Genomic DNA, 19,340 nt, shown 5'->3' on the forward strand with positions numbered 1-19,340 from the left:
TCAAAAAACAATTCCTGATCTTGTTAGTACGCTAGAGTAATTGCTTTTTAGCACATATACCAAAAAATTATTTCTTTCGGATAAGTATAAATTTCGGATTTTTAAGTTAAAAAAATAAATAAGTAAGTCTCAAATAACGCCTCACTAGAGATCAACAAAAGATGAGAAAAAAAGGCAAAAAATGGCTGCTGGAACATGGACCATAGCAAATCCCAAGAAAGCCAAATCAACAACACGACGCGCTATCTCAGAGTGACTTCGGGAGAATACCATCACACCCCCCCTCGTAACAGAATTGCTAAGAAACCAAGGGGCTTTAACGAGCAGACTAGGTCATAAAGCAACGTGGCAAAAGTATTCAGAATGGTGGTAGCACACAGACACCATCCTGATACTCAACTAGATCGGGCTCAAGCAAATTTTACCATTAAGAAATTGGAGCAAGCACTTAATGACGCTCCTATCGGAGGTCAAAATGAACTTGGTAAACTTGAACTGAAGTGGTAAAGACTATTGAGGGTCTGTGGGTTGGAGCAAACTTAAATACAGTTGATCCAAATAATATGCCCAAGCGCCGCTTGGTCCTCACTCGCGTCCCCGAGAAAGAGCTTGATGAAGAAACCATCAGGATTCGTCTAAAGAGGCAAAATCAAGACCTTAACACAGAAGACTGGTTGTGATCTCTGTTCCACAGACTGAACGATAGTAAAGATAAAGGTCATAGAGGGAGAAGTTATGAAGGAGATAGTTCTCAGATCAGCATACCTCCCATATGATGATCCCGAACAACCATCACGGGAGTTGGAACGGTTAGGAAGAGATTGTATGAAAAATGAACTTCAATTAATCATTGGCTATGATACGAATGACTACCATCTGACCTGGGGCAGTAGTAACACCAAACTATTAAAAAATGGCATGCCAATTTATGCTTCTTCTTTATGTGCCGTCTTCTACCGAAGGTTGGCGACCATCAAACGATAGGTTTCTCTGTTTTGTGCCGCATGTATTATGTTCACAGCTTCTGGTATTTGAAACCATTCTCTCAAGTTTCTCAGCCAGGATTTCTTCTTTCTGCCCAAACCTCTTCTACCTTCAATCTTGCCTTCCACGAAAACTGTAGCAGACTGTACTTTTCATTATGGAATACATGGCCCAGGTATGACGCTTTCCTCCTTTTAACAGTTGTTAACAATTCCACCTTTTTACCCATTCGTCTTAATACCTCTGTGTTGGTCACTCTGTCTGTCCAAGGTATTCTCAGTATGCGTCGATACAGCCACATTTCTAGAGCCGCTAACTTCTTTATACATGCTGCTGTTAACGTCCACCCTTCAACTCCGTAAAGTAGTGTAGAGAGTACGTAGCATTTCGTGGCGCGCCATCGGAGGTTAACGCTTAGGTGGCTGTTGCTTAAGAGCTTTTTCATTTTGATGAATTGATGAATTTGTATCTTGCTCTTGCCAATTTATACATAAAATTTATTTTAATTTTAATTAATGTCATCAGTTTATTTTCAATTAAGTATAAATCAGTTTGACTATATTGTAATAATTTCAAAAATATTTATTCATTGTGAAAACGCACTACCGTGTGTGGTTCATGATTCAGTGTCGACGTAGGCACAAGTGTACTCTCCGGCGATGATAAAACCCAGCATTTCTTATTTTCCGTTGGAAATATCTTTTTATGTCTTCTGGTATTTGTGACTGTGTCTCATGTTATTCTTGATAGTAGTTGTAGATCTTTCTAGTGTCTTTTCTATATCATTTATTTCTCCACCTTTTTTGTCTTTAATCTTTATTATTTCTATTCTGACTTATTTAAGTTTGAGCCATTTCATAGTTTTATTTTATATATTATATTTTTTACTTCTGCTTGTTGTCCACTTAATTTTCGGACAATATTATTAATTTTAGTGTACTCTCTTGAATTACAATTTTTTCCGTTAATTTTTCCAGCTTTTATGAGAGTCATCAATTGTTCGTTGATGTTCCATATTTCGATCTTCCATCTGTTATATGTCGGGTAATATACACTCAATGTATGGTATGTTTAGTAGTATCAATCGAAACTACTGAACAATCATTGTTTTGTGATTAACTGCATTATATGTCTAGTCTAATTTATATTATTTATTGATTGCAGAGCGCTCGAAGGAGAATCGTCCCCACATTGTAGAAGTACCCAAGCATCTCCTACAGGATCACTACAGCCCAGACGGCCACGGGCCCGTTCGGCAGACGAGAGTAAACCCCTTCTAGCACCACGTGAGAGTATCGAAGACTGGGAAATTCCCGCTGACGAGATTCTCGTTGGTGCCCGAGTTGGATCAGGATCTTTTGGAACCGTATATAAAGCCCATTGGCATGGACCTGTAGCAGTGAGTATTCATATTTGCTTCCTTTGTGTGTCAAGAATGTTGAAACAAGCAAAAATCGTTTGGTACATACCAAGGAAGCGCGGAATTAATATGTTTACCTGAATATACAGGGAGGGTTATAAATTGTTGCCCTTGTGGAATGTTGGTAATGGAGTTACCGAGCATAGAAACTATTCCTTAATTAACATACTTACTTTTTATTATATTTTTAATTAAAAGTACAATTATGTAGTTCTAATGCTGCTAAAACTTATTCAAAATGGCTAGAAAATCCCAATCGACCGCAAAACCACTGATTATATCTGACCAATGTTGACAAGCGAGATATAAATTAGTAACGTTTAGTATAGTGCACTAAAATCATTATGTATATATACGAAGTTTTAAAAAATGTGACTATGATTATATGAAAAAAAATTTAAATTTCAATATCTGTTTTGATCCCTTTAAAGTAATCCCCCTCAGATATAAAACACTTGTGTAACAGCTTTTTCAAATCGTTGAAGCACATTTGATATATACTTTTAATGTTGTCTTCAATATCCTCTCCTCTAGGGGTACGGTTCATGCTAACAGTTGTCATGAAATTTCAAGGTTTAGGTTAGGTCAAGGACTATCACGCGCTATCTCAGAGTCTACTTTAAACTCGCGTCTCTGCCAGTTCTCTCTCGCCTTAATACAAGGCAAACAATTGTTATGAGAGCTAGCTCACCTATCCAATGAGCCCCCCTGGCGATTACATCAAAGGATGCCACCGATAAGAAAGTTTCCACGGGCCGATGGGCAAAAATAATTTGTAAATAAATTTGGATTAAAAATGGCGAAATACTGGCGTCGACTAGCGGATAATAATTGAACTATGACAGTCAGTAATGCAGATTCCTTCGACGTAATGTGTGACGTCAGAGTGGGAGGAGCTTACAATGCTATTTAGATACATTTTCCCATGCCCAAGTGACCCATACTTTGCTTTACCATACCAAAGGCCTTGTACATGGTTTTTATAAGTTTGAAGTTAGGTCGTCTCCGATGTTGATTTTTGATCCATGCATTTAGTATCCTCTGGTTGGCGATATTCAGGTCTGCACTCTTGTAGCTATTTTGTGAGGAATGGGATATTTAGATATGCCGGTTTGTGGTATTCTAATGATTTCTCTTGCACTTGCCTCACTGTGAATATAGCGTCGGTGTATGATCTTTCCGGCCTAAAACCTCGTTGTTTTTTCTGCTAGTATTATAATTTCATTCAATTTAGTTGTTATGACAGTTGTTATGGAACAATGTCATCGGACCTTATGGGGAGGACAAACTAAACAAAAATGGAAAATCACTACTCGAATTCTGTCTAGACAATAACCTGGTGATTATGAACACACACTTTCAACATAAAAGGATACACAAGATCACAAGAGAAGTCAAATCAAGAGACGAACAATCAATTATACGCGCTATCTCAGAGTAAAACAGAGAAGAACTGGATAAGAGACGTAAGGGTAAAAAGGAGTTATGAAATTGGTAGTGACCACTATCTACTAGAAACCACATTCAAAAGCAAAAGAAAAGAAATAAAAAGAAAATGAGAACATAAACAGAAAACACAAAGAAATAATAAAAATTTATAAACTAAGGGAAGAAACAACGAGAATAAGATACTCATAAGGACTAGAGAAAGAGATGGACAATGAACATGAAATAACAGAAACAATAGAAGAAGAATGGGGAAAATTTAAAAATGCGATGATAAAAACAGCCAAATCAATATGTGGAACCACAAGAAATAACAACAGAGGGAAACGAACATCTTGGTGGAACGATGAAGTGAAAAGAGAAATAAAAGAAAAGAAGAAATTATGGAAAAAATACATCCAAGACAAAACACAACAAAAATATGAAAATTATAAGAGACAAAGAACAAAAGTTAAAGAGATAGTTAAGAAAAGAGGAAAAGAAAAGTTGGGGAAAAAATGGAAGAAAACAGCACAGAAAACGTAAAATTATTTTACAGAACACTGAAAAACCTAAGAAGCAACAAAGAAACGAAACTGAAACACATAATGAACAAGGAAGGAACAATAATAAACGACGATAAGACAATAATGGAAAGATGGAGGGAACATTTTCAGCTGATACTGAATGGAAATCAAGCGAATACAATGGAGAAGGAAAGCCACAACAGGATAGTATCCATGAGAAACACGGAAAATCCAGAAACTATAGAAAAAGAAGAACTGGAAGAAGCAATAAGAAAGATAAAGATTGGAAAAGCACCAGGAAGCGATGAAGTAGCACCAGAAATGATGAAATATATAGGAGTAAAAGCAAAAGAAAAATTGTTATACATATATAACCTAATATGGAAGAGAAAAGTAATACCCAGAGAATGGACAAATGCAGTAATTATACCTATATACAAGAAAGGAAACACAAGAGACTGTAGGAACTATAGAGGTATATCACTACTATGTGTAGCAGCAAAAAGTATACGAAACCATAATAGAAAGGAAAATTAGAAAAGAAATAGAACATAAATTAGAGGATGTACAAAGTTTATTCAGGAAAGGACACAACACACAAGACCATATATTCACCATGCAACAAGTAATAGAAAAAGCCTTAAAGAAAAAATAAAGAAATACATCTGAGCTTTATACATACATGGAAAAAGCATTCGACTCAGTCAAAAGAAAAGATATATGGAAAGCCTAAAGAAGAAACAAGTAAGTGAAGAACTGATAGAAGCAATAAAGAGTATATACATGAAAACAACAAATACAGTAAGAATGTTAAATATACAGTCAGAACCATTTGAAACAACCCAAGGAGTTAGACAAAGGGGAAGTCTCAGCCCAGTACTATTCATAAATGTAATAGATGAGATAGTGAAAGAATGTAAGAAAACATTCAAGAAATACTGCATCGGTTGGAACAGAATGCAAATGATAAATGCTGAGATGTGTATATTGCAGACGACATAGTATTAATTGCGGAAACTGCAGAAAAACTAAAATACAACTTAGAGAAATGGAACCTAGAAGCAAGCAAATACAACTTAAACGTAAACAAAGAGAAGACTCAAATAATGAAAATATCAAGGAAACAAGGGACGGAAGATCAAATAGAAGTAATGATAGACCAACAAAAAAATAATACAGACAAATTCATACAAATACTTAGGAACAGTAATCAACAACAAAGGAGACATCGAGGATGATCTTAACAACAGAATGGAAAACACAGGAAAACTATTCCAAGCACTAAATAGAGGATTCCTTAATAACAAAGAAATATCAACAAGACCAAGATGACAATATACAAAACAATATATAGACCTACAGTGAACATATGGAGCAGAAAATTGGATATTAAACAAAAGACATCAGAGCAGAATTCAGGCAGCAGAGATGAAATACCTCAGAAAAACGATAGGAGTAAAAAGAACTGATAGAATCAGAAATGAAGAAATAAGAGAAAGGACTCAAAATCAAACCAATACTCGAGTCAATCAAAGAGAAAAAATTGGCATGGTTCGGACATCTAACCCGGATGGACAATAAAAGACAAGTTAAAAGAGTGTGGGACGCCAAACCAATAGGGAAAAACAGAAGAGGAAGACCCATTAAAGAATGGAACAGTGACATCTCGCAGATACTGCAGAGTAAGGGTAAGACTTGGCAGGAACCAACACAGATGGCATCCAATAGGAAGGAATGGAGAAAGTTCGTTAAGAGCTAGGACACCTCAGAAGACTGTCAAATATTGTAATTTAATGAATTGTATTTTTAAAACGGCCCAACACCGAAAGGTACAAATGGGTCTACTGATTAAGTAAAGTAGTTGTTATGACTTTGGTTGTTAATTTTAGTGTTGTGTGTAATAAATAAGTTCTCTGTAATTTTCCGTGTCCGATCTGTCTTGATTTTTGAAGAGAATCATTAGAATGCTTGATCTCCATTCTTGTGGTATTTTGTTTTGTCCTATTATTTTTTGGATTAGTTTTAATAGTTATTTGGTCAGACCCTAGTCCTTCTTACTTTAGGATTTCGTGTGGTATTCTGTCCTCTCCTGATAATTTTCTATTTTTTAATTTCCTTAATGCTTCCTTTACCTCTTCCTCTTCAATATTTATTTCTTCGTTTGTTGTCACCTCTGGTATTGTTGGTTCATTATTGTCACATTTAAAAAATAGGGATCGAAAGTAGTCTGCCCATGTTTTCTCTTCTTTTTTTTGAGGTAAATCATTCTAGTTGTTCTAGTTCATCAATCCATGATATGCTCTTATTTGTTCGTCGGTAGGTTTGCTCTCTTTTCACAAGGCTTCTTATACAACTCTCTATAGAGATGCTAAGATGTGCGCATAAATCATATTTGTGTCGTGATTTATAAAGAACTGATTCGTAAATAACTATTTAATTATAATTATTTTGTAGGTAAAAACCCTTAACGTGAAAATTCCAACAGTAGCCCAATTACAGGCGTTTAAGAATGAAGTGGCGGTCTTAAGGAAAACTCGCATGTGAACATTCTCCTCTTCATGGGTTGTGTCAGCAAACCACAGTTGGCTATTGTAACACAGTGGTGTGAAAGTTCTAGTTTGTACAAACATTTACATGTGTTAGAAACAAAATTTCAAGTATTTACGCTTATAGAAATAGGTAAATATTAAAATTATTTTATTAAATAGGGCCTGCGTAGCGCAGCGGTAGGATGCTTGCCTCGCATGCCGGTGGTGCGGCAAATGTCTATAGGCCCCAGGTCGACTCAGCCTGAATAAAATGAGTACCTTGGGTAAAACCAGGGGTAATAATAGGCGGTTGAAGCGTAACACTGGCCATGTTACCTTCCTTGTATACCGTAGGCCCTAGATATAGCAGACTACCCTGCTATACTCCCAAAGCCGCGAAGCGGTATAAAACGGGAGACTATTATTATATATATTTTTATTTGTGTTTTACGTAGTTACTATACAGGTATTTCACGACAAGCTTACACTATCTATATATCAAAAACTACTTACACCATATAATATTTAAGATTTGCTGATGACACTACACTTATAGCAAGAAATGTTTAATCTCCTACGAAGAGTTAAGTACGAAAGCAATAAAGTTGGTCTAAAAATCAATAAAGCTACGACAAAAAATAATGGTGATCGACAGATTCCACAATATTCAATTGACTAAAATGTTACAGAAATACCTGATAGTGGACAGTTTTGTCTATCTCGGGTCTAGTATAACTAACAATAGTAACTGTGAAGCAGATGTTCGGAGACCTATTGGTATGGCAAAAAATGCGATGAGTCGCCTAACTAAAATTTGAAAAGACAGATCTACCTCTCAAAATATCAAGATGAGACTTAAGAATGCCCTTGTATTCTGCATATTTCTGTACGGGACAGAGACTTGGACTCTTCGCGGACGCGAGAGCCAAAAAATTGATGTGGTGCTGGAGAAGAATGCTGCGTATACCTTGGACAACTCATAGGACAAACGTTTCCATTCTAAACCAACTCGAGATTAAAAAAAGTCTGTCCACAATATGTCTGCAACATATTCTGCAATTTTTCGGTTACGTGGTTCGCAGAGATGACGATAATTTGGAGAGATTAATTGTTTCTGGAAACGTTCCGGTGAGAAGATCAAGAGGACGATCACCAACTAGATGGTCTGACCAAATAAGAATTCAGCTGGAAACTCATTCTGCGAAGCTCTCGCAGCAGCTGAAGATAGAGATCAATGGAGAAAAATTGTTAGGAATATTGGAAGTAATCACGATCCTCAGTAATGGGGAAACGACAAGAGAGAGAGAGATTATCAACAATAGACTTCGGTTTGTTAACTTTTTGTTGAAAACAACCAAAATGTATTAATTCTTCACAAAAATCTCTACACAGTGTCACGGGTTGTTCGTGGTTAGAAAATAAGCACATGTTCCAGTAAAAACTCTGTCACATTCTCCATGTATTAAAAGGAAATTTACGCATTCTTCATTGTTTAATTTATAACTATGACATTTCTATCACTTGGTAACCATAAATAATGACAATTGTGACATATTCATACACGGTTTGCTAGAATAAAAAGATAAATATCTTTCTTATCTCTAACATTAAACCACAGTTATCTCCAAAAGTATTAAATTTAGGTAAAGGGAACTCCAATACTATTTGAAAGGACCACTTATTCTTTTTTTAATTAAATTATAAAATGTGTTTCATTTAAAATTATTGATTTACTATGGTTTGAAATTTAAAGAAATGGAGTTATATTTGAAGGGGTGAGTGGATGAAGGGAGTAAGTAACAAAACTGAGTTTTTGAGAAATTTAACTTCAAATTTTTATCGCTGGAACTTTTTTATTAATCGATTTTTTAAACCGATTTTTTTTTTATTCTCACAGGTAGGATATGTATAAATTTTATTGTAAAAACAAAAATCTCCCCGATTTTTAAAAACTTATTTGAAAAATATATATTTGTACTTACCTCTTTTATCCAAAAACTTTTTTGTGTTAGAAATTATGTCTATGCCAAAATGAAGGGGGGTATGTGGACTTACCTCCTTTATCTAGGATAAATATTTGCATTTTCTTTTGAATAAGCGCTATATCAGGAAAAAAATAACATGGATGTCAAGTAAACACTTATATTTTTGGTTTTACAAAGGAATCACAAACACTGAATTTCTAAGCAGCTTTTTTAATCAGTCTAAGGATATTGTACCACCTTCTTAAAATGTTTGTTGCTCTATGATGACTTCATAATACCACTTATCCCTTTCTGGAATGAAGCAAAGCTGTTCTTTTAGGTTGTCTACCTTTTCTTTGCTTAAGGATCCAGTATTTTGGATATGTCTTGGAATGTTAAATTGTTCAGGTAGAAGGGATGGGAAATTTTTCTGCTTGAGGATACATACCATTTTGAAAGGTGTGTAGTAATCGTAAGACTCCTTGAAAAGGTATGATCCAAAGACATCTACGCGAATCAACTTGATTCCAGTTTTGAAATTAACCTTTTCATTAAGATCTTTTTTTCTATTCATTAGTTTCGTGGTTTTCATAATATTTTCCGTGTCTCTAAAGTGATGTTGCATGTCTATCACCATATTTTTCTTGGTTGAAGAAACAATCGCATCACGATATTCATCAGAGATGTAAATGTTTTGATGTTTCTTTAGTCGTTTCTCAATATGTCCAAATGCTCTATCCGAGTCCAAGTACGAGTGTCCTACCTCTGGAAACTTGTGCTCAATCGTTTTAAAGATGCTTTTGCCCACAAGATACTGAAACAAATATACGATCAAAAAATTTTTATTTTGCCCGGCACACGAGTCCGTCCACAAAATTATATGATCTTTTCCTTTGAAGGCTGGATCCACTTCGATTGTTCGTAGAAAAACAACTAAAAATTTCCGAGCTACCTCTGGAAGCTTGATTTTCCGTCCATGTGCAGAAAACAGTTTTTTCCACATTTTTGGTTATTATGTGGATTCCTAAGTTGTAAAACCACATTTGTCTAAGATAAAAGGTTTTCGAGGTACTAAGCCTGAGGTGGGGGGCATAGTTTTGCTGTAGATCCAATGTTACATACACAGTGTTTCTCTGATTTGCTAGCAAATTCTCGATCTGCTTTTTGAGATTCAAACGCTGATTTGTAATTTTCAGCGTGCTCTTCATTACTTTTGCCAGAATCGCATGTGCTACATGTATCGCTTTTGGGATAACCAAAAGACAGATTAAATGCATCATTAAAAATGAATCGGTATGTAGCCTCTTTTATTTGAAATTTTTCATTTCTTCTTTAAAGTTTATGCATTCTAGGGATCGAAAGTTGCGGTGAAAGATATTTTTTGTGAATATTACAATGCCTGGAGTAGTGCGACTCTTCTGCTGGGAAACTGGAAATATGCTCAATGACGTAAGCAGCAACTTCAGCAGGGGTCTTGTTAGGTCTGACTGCGTGTTTTCCCCCTTCTGTCCGGTTCAGGGGCATTTTTCCCTGATTTTATTGAAGTTTGAATCAGGTCAACCTTTTTCAAGCTGATTGCAAACAAGGAAATGAAAGCCCGTTTGCATACGGTAGTTTGCCGGCCACTACAAGTTACATTGTATTGGTAGGTGGCAGTTTTATGCTTTAAGGCTCCAGTTTTCTTTGTCATTGGTTCCCTTTTTTTTATGCTCTTAAAAAGAAGGCAGTTTTTTGCATTTACATCTAGTTTGTAGTAGGAAGAGAATATTGATTCCCTTTTTTCTACAGTTATTGACTGTAGCAATACACAAAACACTTGTAGCGGCAATTTTCATTGCACAAAATCCCAGAGTTAACGGTTTTAGCGGGTTTTACTTGGCCTATTTTAGAAATGTAGGTCAATCCCTTAGGGCTTCCCGTAGGTTTTTATGTTCTTTGGCTATATTTGAATCAGAAAAAAATGATATCACTAATGTTGAAGTTTTATTATGGCAGCTGACGAATACATGAAGGGAGGTATGTCACAATTTTTATTCTCTTTGGTATGGATGAAGGAAGTAAGTACTTTATCTTGTTACTTACCTCCTTCATTCACTAGATATTTAAAGTAGTATGGTCAATTACCTCCTTCATACGCTGGCTATCTCAGTTATTTTAAATCATAGAAGGCTGGGGATAAGCGGAAAATTTAATTTAGCACTTACCACCTTCATACATGCGGATAACTCATTTTCTTAAAAAATGTCACTTACTCCCTTTATCCACTCACCCCTTCATTTGTGTGAACACCCTGCATTTAGAAATTCGATTTCGATGTAAATTCCTGAAAGAACGTTACCTATTCTTTGTGTGCAAAAGTTTTCAAGGCATTATGTTTGTAAATAAATGAGATATTTAAAAAACTTGTCTCTATATGTCGAAATTTGTTAAAAAGATGAGTAACTCAAAAAATATAAAGTGTTGACCTATGGTACCTCATACAAATGTCCTCTAGAATTCTACGCAGAATCTAAAAATACAATAATACAGAGGGTGTTGTATTAAAATAACCAAGTTGCTGTTCACTTCCGGAAATGGCATCTGTTAAAATTTTTACTTTAAGTTCGTCATAAATGATAATCCCCATAAACCAATTTTCATAAATATCGTGTAAATAGTTTCCGATATGTAGATAGGCGCATCGTGAAACACCCTGTATATAATGCTATTTAACCCTGTAACAGTGAAATTTGTATTTGTTATTTAAGCGAAAAGTAAATATTGAAATGTTTATGATATACACATATCTAATGAAAATTTAGATAATTTTATCAAAATAATACACACTTTACACTACATGATTTATCATGTGATTTGTCATATGATTTGGTCATAAAGTGAAATTTACATAAAATTAAAGACAGTCAAGATTTCCTTTCACGCAAAAATAGTCTATGTATCTGTTGATACGTATTTCGCTTTAATAAAGCTCATCAGAACAGTTATTCATAGGCTTTCTCAACGTGAAAATTAATCTTTTCCTGTCTTTGTGAAGCAACGATAAAATGGCTTCGAAACGGACGCAATAGCGACATCTGATATTAAATCCGTAAAATAGTTTCGAAACACAATTCAGATAACTGCCTTAATCTGAACCTTCTATAAATGCAAGGTATAACAGACGCTGATAAAACATGAAATTTACATGTTTACACTGTGTGATTTGTCATATGATTTTGTCATAAGCACTGTCATGCGGCTCGTCATAGCTTGTCACAGGAGAATAGGACGGTGCCTATTCCGCATGATAAAATCATATGATTTTCGGTAATAATACGGGTAACATTAACATATTTGAATATCGCGCCTTATTCTTATGTCAATTCAGCGACATTCTCTTACCAAGAGACAACATTCTTTATTTATTTATTTATTTTTTGTTTGTTGCATTGATATTAAACCTATTATCTAATGTGTGCCTTTGTATCGTATTTTTCTTTTATTATTTATTTAGTTTATTTTATTCTTAGTTTAGTGTTTTATAGTCTTCTTAGTCATACTTTTAGTTTAGTTTTTTTATTAATTATTTTTAATTTGGTATAATATCAACAATAAATTTGATTTACCCTGTCCACAATTTCTTCGTAAGAGCCACCTGCAAGCCCAAAGGTGTCTGATCTTTTTCTTCTTACTGCTGTAATCTGTACGCAGTTGTTGCCGGCGTGTTATTATTAAAAGTCGGGAAGCCAATGCAATCAACGATTTATTTTCCATTATAATGGTTTCAAAATCTAATAGTTGATACCTATACTGTGTCTAATATCTCTATGACCATAAACAAAAAGAAAAATCAAGAAAACCTCACTCATTGTCACTCATATCATAAGTCATAACTTATCATGCAGTGTAAACACGATTTTTTAAAACATCATAGAAACGAGGAATCATAACAAATCTCATATGATATTGTCATATGATAAAATCATGTAGTGTAAAGTCTACTTTAGACTGTTGTCATATGGTAACGCTAGGCATTTACTTGTTGATCTGGTATTAAGTATTTGATCAGGTTCTATACGTATTCTACATCACATTTTAAATATTTTATCGTACGTTGGAATGGGTATTCATCATTATTAGATATTCTTTTTTAGGTTTTATTTGGTATAAATGACTGCGGCCATTACGTCGTAAAAATGCGTCTCTGTACATGAATATCACCGAGAGATGGCCATGGTAGTCTAATACGTAATCAAATAGATTATATCATTATAAATATAGATTCCGAAACTCATGTAAATGCCTAAGACAGAATCATCCTAAAACTAAAGACAATAAAAAGTCCTTTCGATAAAAAGAAATATAATAGACAAAAATTAAAACAAGATGAGTTTAAACATCACTATGAACAACAAAATACGAGACAGTATCACCCAAAAATACAATATACCAACAGTCGAAGAAAGATGGGATAACATAAACAGTGGTACCATCAATACAGCAACGCAAAATGAATCAGTCACTCAAAATCATGAAGGACCAGAAACCAAGTTCTTCGAAGAATTTGGTCCTGTTTCTCTGCAGTGCCTGTGTTACCCTTGAGAGGTCGTAATTCAGCTTGAATCATACTGTTAGATGTTGTCGGTTCAGATTAGCAACAATATCATCATTGTCCTCTGCAACCGAGTCTTCATCATCATTATAAACGATTTTCAAAGCTTTTTCAAACGTCATACTACGATAAAAAAAATTATCAACTAGCCGTATCTGACTAACGTTACCATATGGTAACATTTAACATCAACATGAATATAAATAAAATAGTATACTTTATTTTAAAAATAACTGAAACACGGTGAAAATAGTCTTATCAGTTAATCTTAATATGACCAGATAAAATTATCAGTTATGTATGAAATTCTTGGTATATTTAAACTATATTCGTCAACGATTATTAGTCTTATTAATAAACTTGTTTGCTATTACAGCTAGGCAAATAGCACAAGGAATGGATTACCTTCATGCTAAGAATATCATCCATAGAGATCTTAAATCTAATAATATATTTTTACATGACGATTTAACAGTGAAAATTGGCGATTTTGGTCTAGCTACAGCTAAAACTAGATGGTAAGTATGGGACATTGATTTACTGCTTGAAGAATTTATATCATCATGAACTAGAAACTGAGCATATAAGATTTAACGAGGTATTCAATAGCATTATTTCAAATGAGACAGAAGAAGAAGCTTATCTTTGCTAGTTTTTTATTAAGTTAATAACTTTAAAACATTCTTGAAAGGACAAAAATATGTAAAACAATTCTAAAGATTTGGTTATGGCGATTTGTGCATTGTTGAACATAGCCCCCCTCCAGATATTTCCATCTATTTTCTGTTTTGCATCTCTGCCATCCAATTGGTAACAATTCTTTTGAGGTACTCGGTCCGTGGTCTCCACTTAAGCAGTTTTTGTGTGCACCTGACGTCTTTCATTTTTACAACATGTCTCGCCCATCTCCATTTTTGTCTTGTCTAATCACGAGGGATAGAAACCCATTAAAAAAAAATACGAATATTGGCTTGATTCGTCCACCATATTCAGTATAATCTATCAAGTCACCGAGAACGACGGATGGTCTTTTGTCAAATAATAATAAAGAGGTTTTTTTTTCTGATTTGATCACTATGTAAAGTTTTCTTTAAATATTTTATTTACAGACAAAAAATCTTTTTTCCGCATTTCCGAGTAGAATACAAAGGATGTAGTTTATTTATTCAGCAAGAATGAGCATTTAAGTATTCCTTTAGCAACAAAATTTCTCCAGAAATTAAATGAATAGTGTGGATATCATTGGGCCACATACACCGAAATAATTAAATGTATGTACTGCAGAATAATGTGTGTCTTACTCTCCAAAAGGTCAGAAACCGCTTGCTGAAATTGCTATGTATATAACACCATGCTGTATGACTTGGAAGCATGGACGTTGGAAATTTAGTACAATACCAACAACTTTTAGATGTGGGTGTTCGCTGCATGCTGAAGATTCCATGAACGGACCATGTCAGAAACGAAAGTTGTAAGGCAAATGAGCATTGAGCGACAACTTTCATAATAATGGAAAAGCGTCTTTATACACGGGAGATAAAACTGGAAGACAACAGATTACTTATATGTAGTAAGATTAATTTCTTCTTATTTTTTAGGTCTGGTTCTCAACAATTCCGCCAACCAACCGGTTCCATCCTATGGATGGCGCCCGAGGTTATTAGGATGCAAGAAGATAATCCGTACAGTTTCCAATCTGACGTTTACGCATTTGGTATTGTGATGTTCGAGAAGTTAGCGGGACAGTTGCCTTATTCTCACATTAACAACAAGGATCAGATTCTCTTTATGGTCGGCAGAGGATATCTAAAACCTGACCTTACTAAACTTAGGTACAATTTTTTATATTATTTGTGTTTACCCACTATATAGAGATATATATATATATATATATATATATATATATATATATACATATATATATATATATATATATATATATATATACATATATATATATATATATACATATATATATATATATATATATATATATATATATATATATATATATATATATAATATATATATATATATATTATGATTTGCAAATTTGGACCTTTTTTAATGTTTAATTGATTTATTGATTGATGATATGCGTTTAGGCTTAATTTTGCAAAAACAAATAAATTAATTTTAATTAAAATTTGATCTCAGAGCCTTTTATCATTAATTATAATAAGTGACTTCAAAGTATTCTTTAAGCAATTCTCTTTGAGGAAAGGATGGACAATAGGAAAATAAATTAAACCAAATAATTTTGTGATACTAAACTATTAAATAATTTATTAAAAAAAGAATTAATAAAATTATTAAAGTTAGACAATTTTACAATTAATCAAAATCTTATATCATATGCGCTAATCTGTACAATTAAAATTACAGATTCATTAAAATTCCTATGCAAATTATCAATAATTATTTGGACTGTATTCAAATAAAAGATCTCTTTTCTGTGTTTTCTTTTTTAAATTAAACCAAGACAAAGAATTTTTCTTTCAAGAAATATTACTTCTTTTATTTTTTTATTTTTGAATTAAAAGATTATATTTATTGTGAACTGACATCACTGAATAAAATATTTTAAAAAACCAAATTAATTATGATCTATGAGTATTAATTATGAACGTCTTTGTTGATTATATGGCAAACTAACCTTTTTTTTCAAGTGTTTTGTTCCAAGACTGTGATCTGCCCACCTTTTGCTCGTACTCTCAGTTGCTCTAACACACGCCTGCTATCTCCACTGCTTGTCAACGTCTCTCGCACACACTATCATCGCAACAGTATCTCCAAAAGCTGCTGGACCAAACTTCTATCTCACAGGAACCAATTTCTTTCTAGTTGAAAGAATTTTCACTTAATTGACTAGTACCAAATATACTATACACCTGTTTGTTTATTATAGGATGTACTTTCGTTGTCCACTTCTATCAACTCTGGGGCCCGTTCTACAGACACAAAACACCTTTCACAATTATTATTTGACAATAACTCTGCTAACTTTCATTGCAGGATATGGAACCAAAACAACTTGCTTCTTCCGACGTTCAAATCACAGTAATCTTCCCTTTTCTCGAGCAAAATATGATTTCCTTCACTTCAATCACTCCTCCTTTTCACCAATCAGGCACACACATCCTACATATCATGCCATCCCCTTTTGACCAATCAAACTCTGTGACTTGTCAAACACAAGCTCAATGCTATTATGATATCACATAAGCTTGGTATTTCCAAATTTTACATAAAAAGATATTTTCTTTGTTTCCAAGTTTGTAGAGACAATACTTCGGTTATTGTATACTTATACCCTGACCACAAAACTGTTTAATTCTTGTCCAATTTCTTTGTAAACAAAAGACTTAACCTTATATTCTAAAATTCCTATCTTTGGACTATTAACAATAATCGTTTATGAGAAACGCTCTATTGTTATCATATATTATCGTACAAATATCTATTCTCCTATCTGCCCATTGAAAGTTGGCAACCATCATGTCAATTCGCACTTTCGATACCCGCTGCTCTAAAGAGGTCAGCAGAAGTGCAGTTAAACCAAGCTCTCAAATTATTCAACCAGGAGATGCGTCTTATTCCGCGACTCCTGTCCTTTATTCTTCCTTACATTATTAATTGCAACAAGTTATAACGCTCGCCCCCTCATGACATGTCCCAGATATTGCAGTTTTCTGACTTTAATTGTATTTAAAAACCTCTTTATCTTTTCCCGTTCTTCTCAACACCTCGACATTAGCGACTCTATCCATCCAACTTATTCTTAATATCCTGTTGTATGCCCATAATTTGAAGGCTTCCAATCTGTCCGAAACATCTTTCTTTAAAGTCCAAGCTCAAACCCACAAAATAATACGGAGAACACGTAGTATCTCAGAAGTCTTATCTTTAAAGAAATTGAAATATCCTGCTGCAGAGTACTTTTTTCAGTTTGTTGAAAGAATTTCTTGCCTGTCCTATTCTTGCCTTAATCTCTTCTGCGTACTCATTATTTTCGTTAATTATTGTACCCAGATATTTATATTCAGACCCAGATATTTATATTGTACCCAGACAGTCCGTTTTCTTCACTGACTTCTACCACTCTGTCAACCATTTGCTGTAAATCCTCAAGACATTCCGCTAATAAAATAGTGTCGTCGGCAAACCGTATATTATTGATTGGTCGGCCATTTACTTTTATTCCCATAGTTAGTTCTTCTAGAGCTTGCTGGATTATTTCCTCTGAATACAAATTGAACAAAGTAGGAGGTAGGACACAGCCCTGTCTGACACCCCTCTCAATCTGTATTTCATTTGAAAAGCCGTTCTCTTTTACCACAGCGATCTGATTATAATAGATAACGCTAATGATACTGATATCTCTCATATCTTTTCTTTTTTTCATAAGTTTTTCTTTCAAGTAATTCGTTAAGACGGTTATGTCTGACCCTTATCGAAGGCTTTATTGTAATCTAAGAAACACATACTGACCGATTAACAACCATGCACCTTTGCACAAGTACATTCACAGCGAATAGAGCTTCCCTCGTTCCCAGTGCATTTCTAAATCCAAATTGTGTGTCACTTATGTCCTGCTCAAGTTTGTTGTGTATTCTCGGTGTATAATTTTTAAAAATATTTTGAGCGTATGACTCATTAAACTTATTATCCGGTGGTCTTGGCATTCTTTTTCATTTGGTTTTTTTGGTAGTGTTATGTATGTTGACATCAGCCAATCTGTGGGGAATGATTCGTGTACTGTATATTGTATTGAATAAGTCGACCAATATTCCAATTTTCTGTTCTTCTATTAACCGTATTATGTCTACAGGTATTTCGTCAGGATCTGTTGCCTTGTTGTTCTTTGTTCGCTTTATCGCTTCTAATACCTCTTCTTCTGTTATGTCTGGGCCGTTGTCGAACTTTTCCTGCTCTAGTACTATCTCAGTCCGTTCGTCTTTAAATAGCTCTTGAATATATTCCTGCCATCTTTTATACCTTTCACCGACGTCTATAATTATTTTGCCATTTTTATCCAGCAGTATGTATGATTTTTTCTTAATATTAGTGCCTGTTATTTCCCTAATTTTTTTATAAAGGTTTAAGTTATTCATGTTTTTCTACCAACTGTTCAATCTCTTCGCATCTGTCACTATACCATTTCTCCTTTGCATCTCTGATCTTTCTCCTTATTTCTGTGTGTATAATATTATACATGTTTTTGTTTTTGGTTTTATAGGATCTCCTTGCTTCCATCAGATCCAGAATCTCATCGGTCATCCATTAATTTTTGTTCTTGATCAGCTTAGGTGTTAGTGTTGTCTCACATGTGCGTATTAGAGACATCTTTTAAACACTATGCCATTTCCTGTTCGCATCTTCAGTAGGAATAATTTCTAGTTTGGTGAGCTCTTCTTTAATTTTTAGTGTGACTTGCTCCTTTTGTTGATGGATCTCTCAACGGAATACTTGTATTCCTCTCTACTTTAGTTTTAGCCGACAAGCTTTTTTAGATTAATTCTAAACCTTCCTACAACTGAGTTGTGATCTGATCTCACATCAGCTCCGGGGTATGATTTTACTTTAGATAGATATATATATATATATATATATATATATATATATATATATATACTATATATATATATATATATATATATATATTACTTTCACGACTCTTACAAATTTATTTAGAATATGCAAATTCTTGGATATTCATTTTGTGCCCAAGATCTACATTATATTTTAGTTAATTGTTTAAAGCCAAAATTTTATATTCTTCTCTTTTTATTGCTTAGGTCGGACACATCAAAGGCTCTCAGACGATTGACAGAAGACTGCATTAAGTTCAAACGAGAAGAACGGCCGTTGTTCCGTCAAATTCACTCTGAGATAGCGCGT

General features: G+C 34.0%; 1 protein-coding gene across 1 annotated transcript; it reads left to right on the forward strand.

Moving 5' to 3' along the window:
* Positions 1–735: 735 nt before the first annotated feature.
* On the forward strand, positions 736–19,334 carry LOC140431962 (raf homolog serine/threonine-protein kinase Raf-like; the record flags this gene model as incomplete). The annotated part of the gene is given in 7 exon segments (XM_072519830.1): positions 736–809; positions 2,149–2,383; positions 6,811–6,889; positions 6,892–7,035; positions 13,816–13,957; positions 15,038–15,271; positions 19,238–19,334. Coding segments are annotated over 7 exon segments (1,005 nt in total), but the record flags the coding sequence as incomplete, so codon positions are not given.
* Positions 19,335–19,340: the final 6 nt, after the last annotated feature.

This window comes from Diabrotica undecimpunctata, unplaced genomic scaffold (assembly GCF_040954645.1).
Source record: "Diabrotica undecimpunctata isolate CICGRU unplaced genomic scaffold, icDiaUnde3 ctg00002357.1, whole genome shotgun sequence".
In the NCBI taxonomy this organism is placed as follows: domain Eukaryota; kingdom Metazoa; phylum Arthropoda; class Insecta; order Coleoptera; family Chrysomelidae; genus Diabrotica; species Diabrotica undecimpunctata.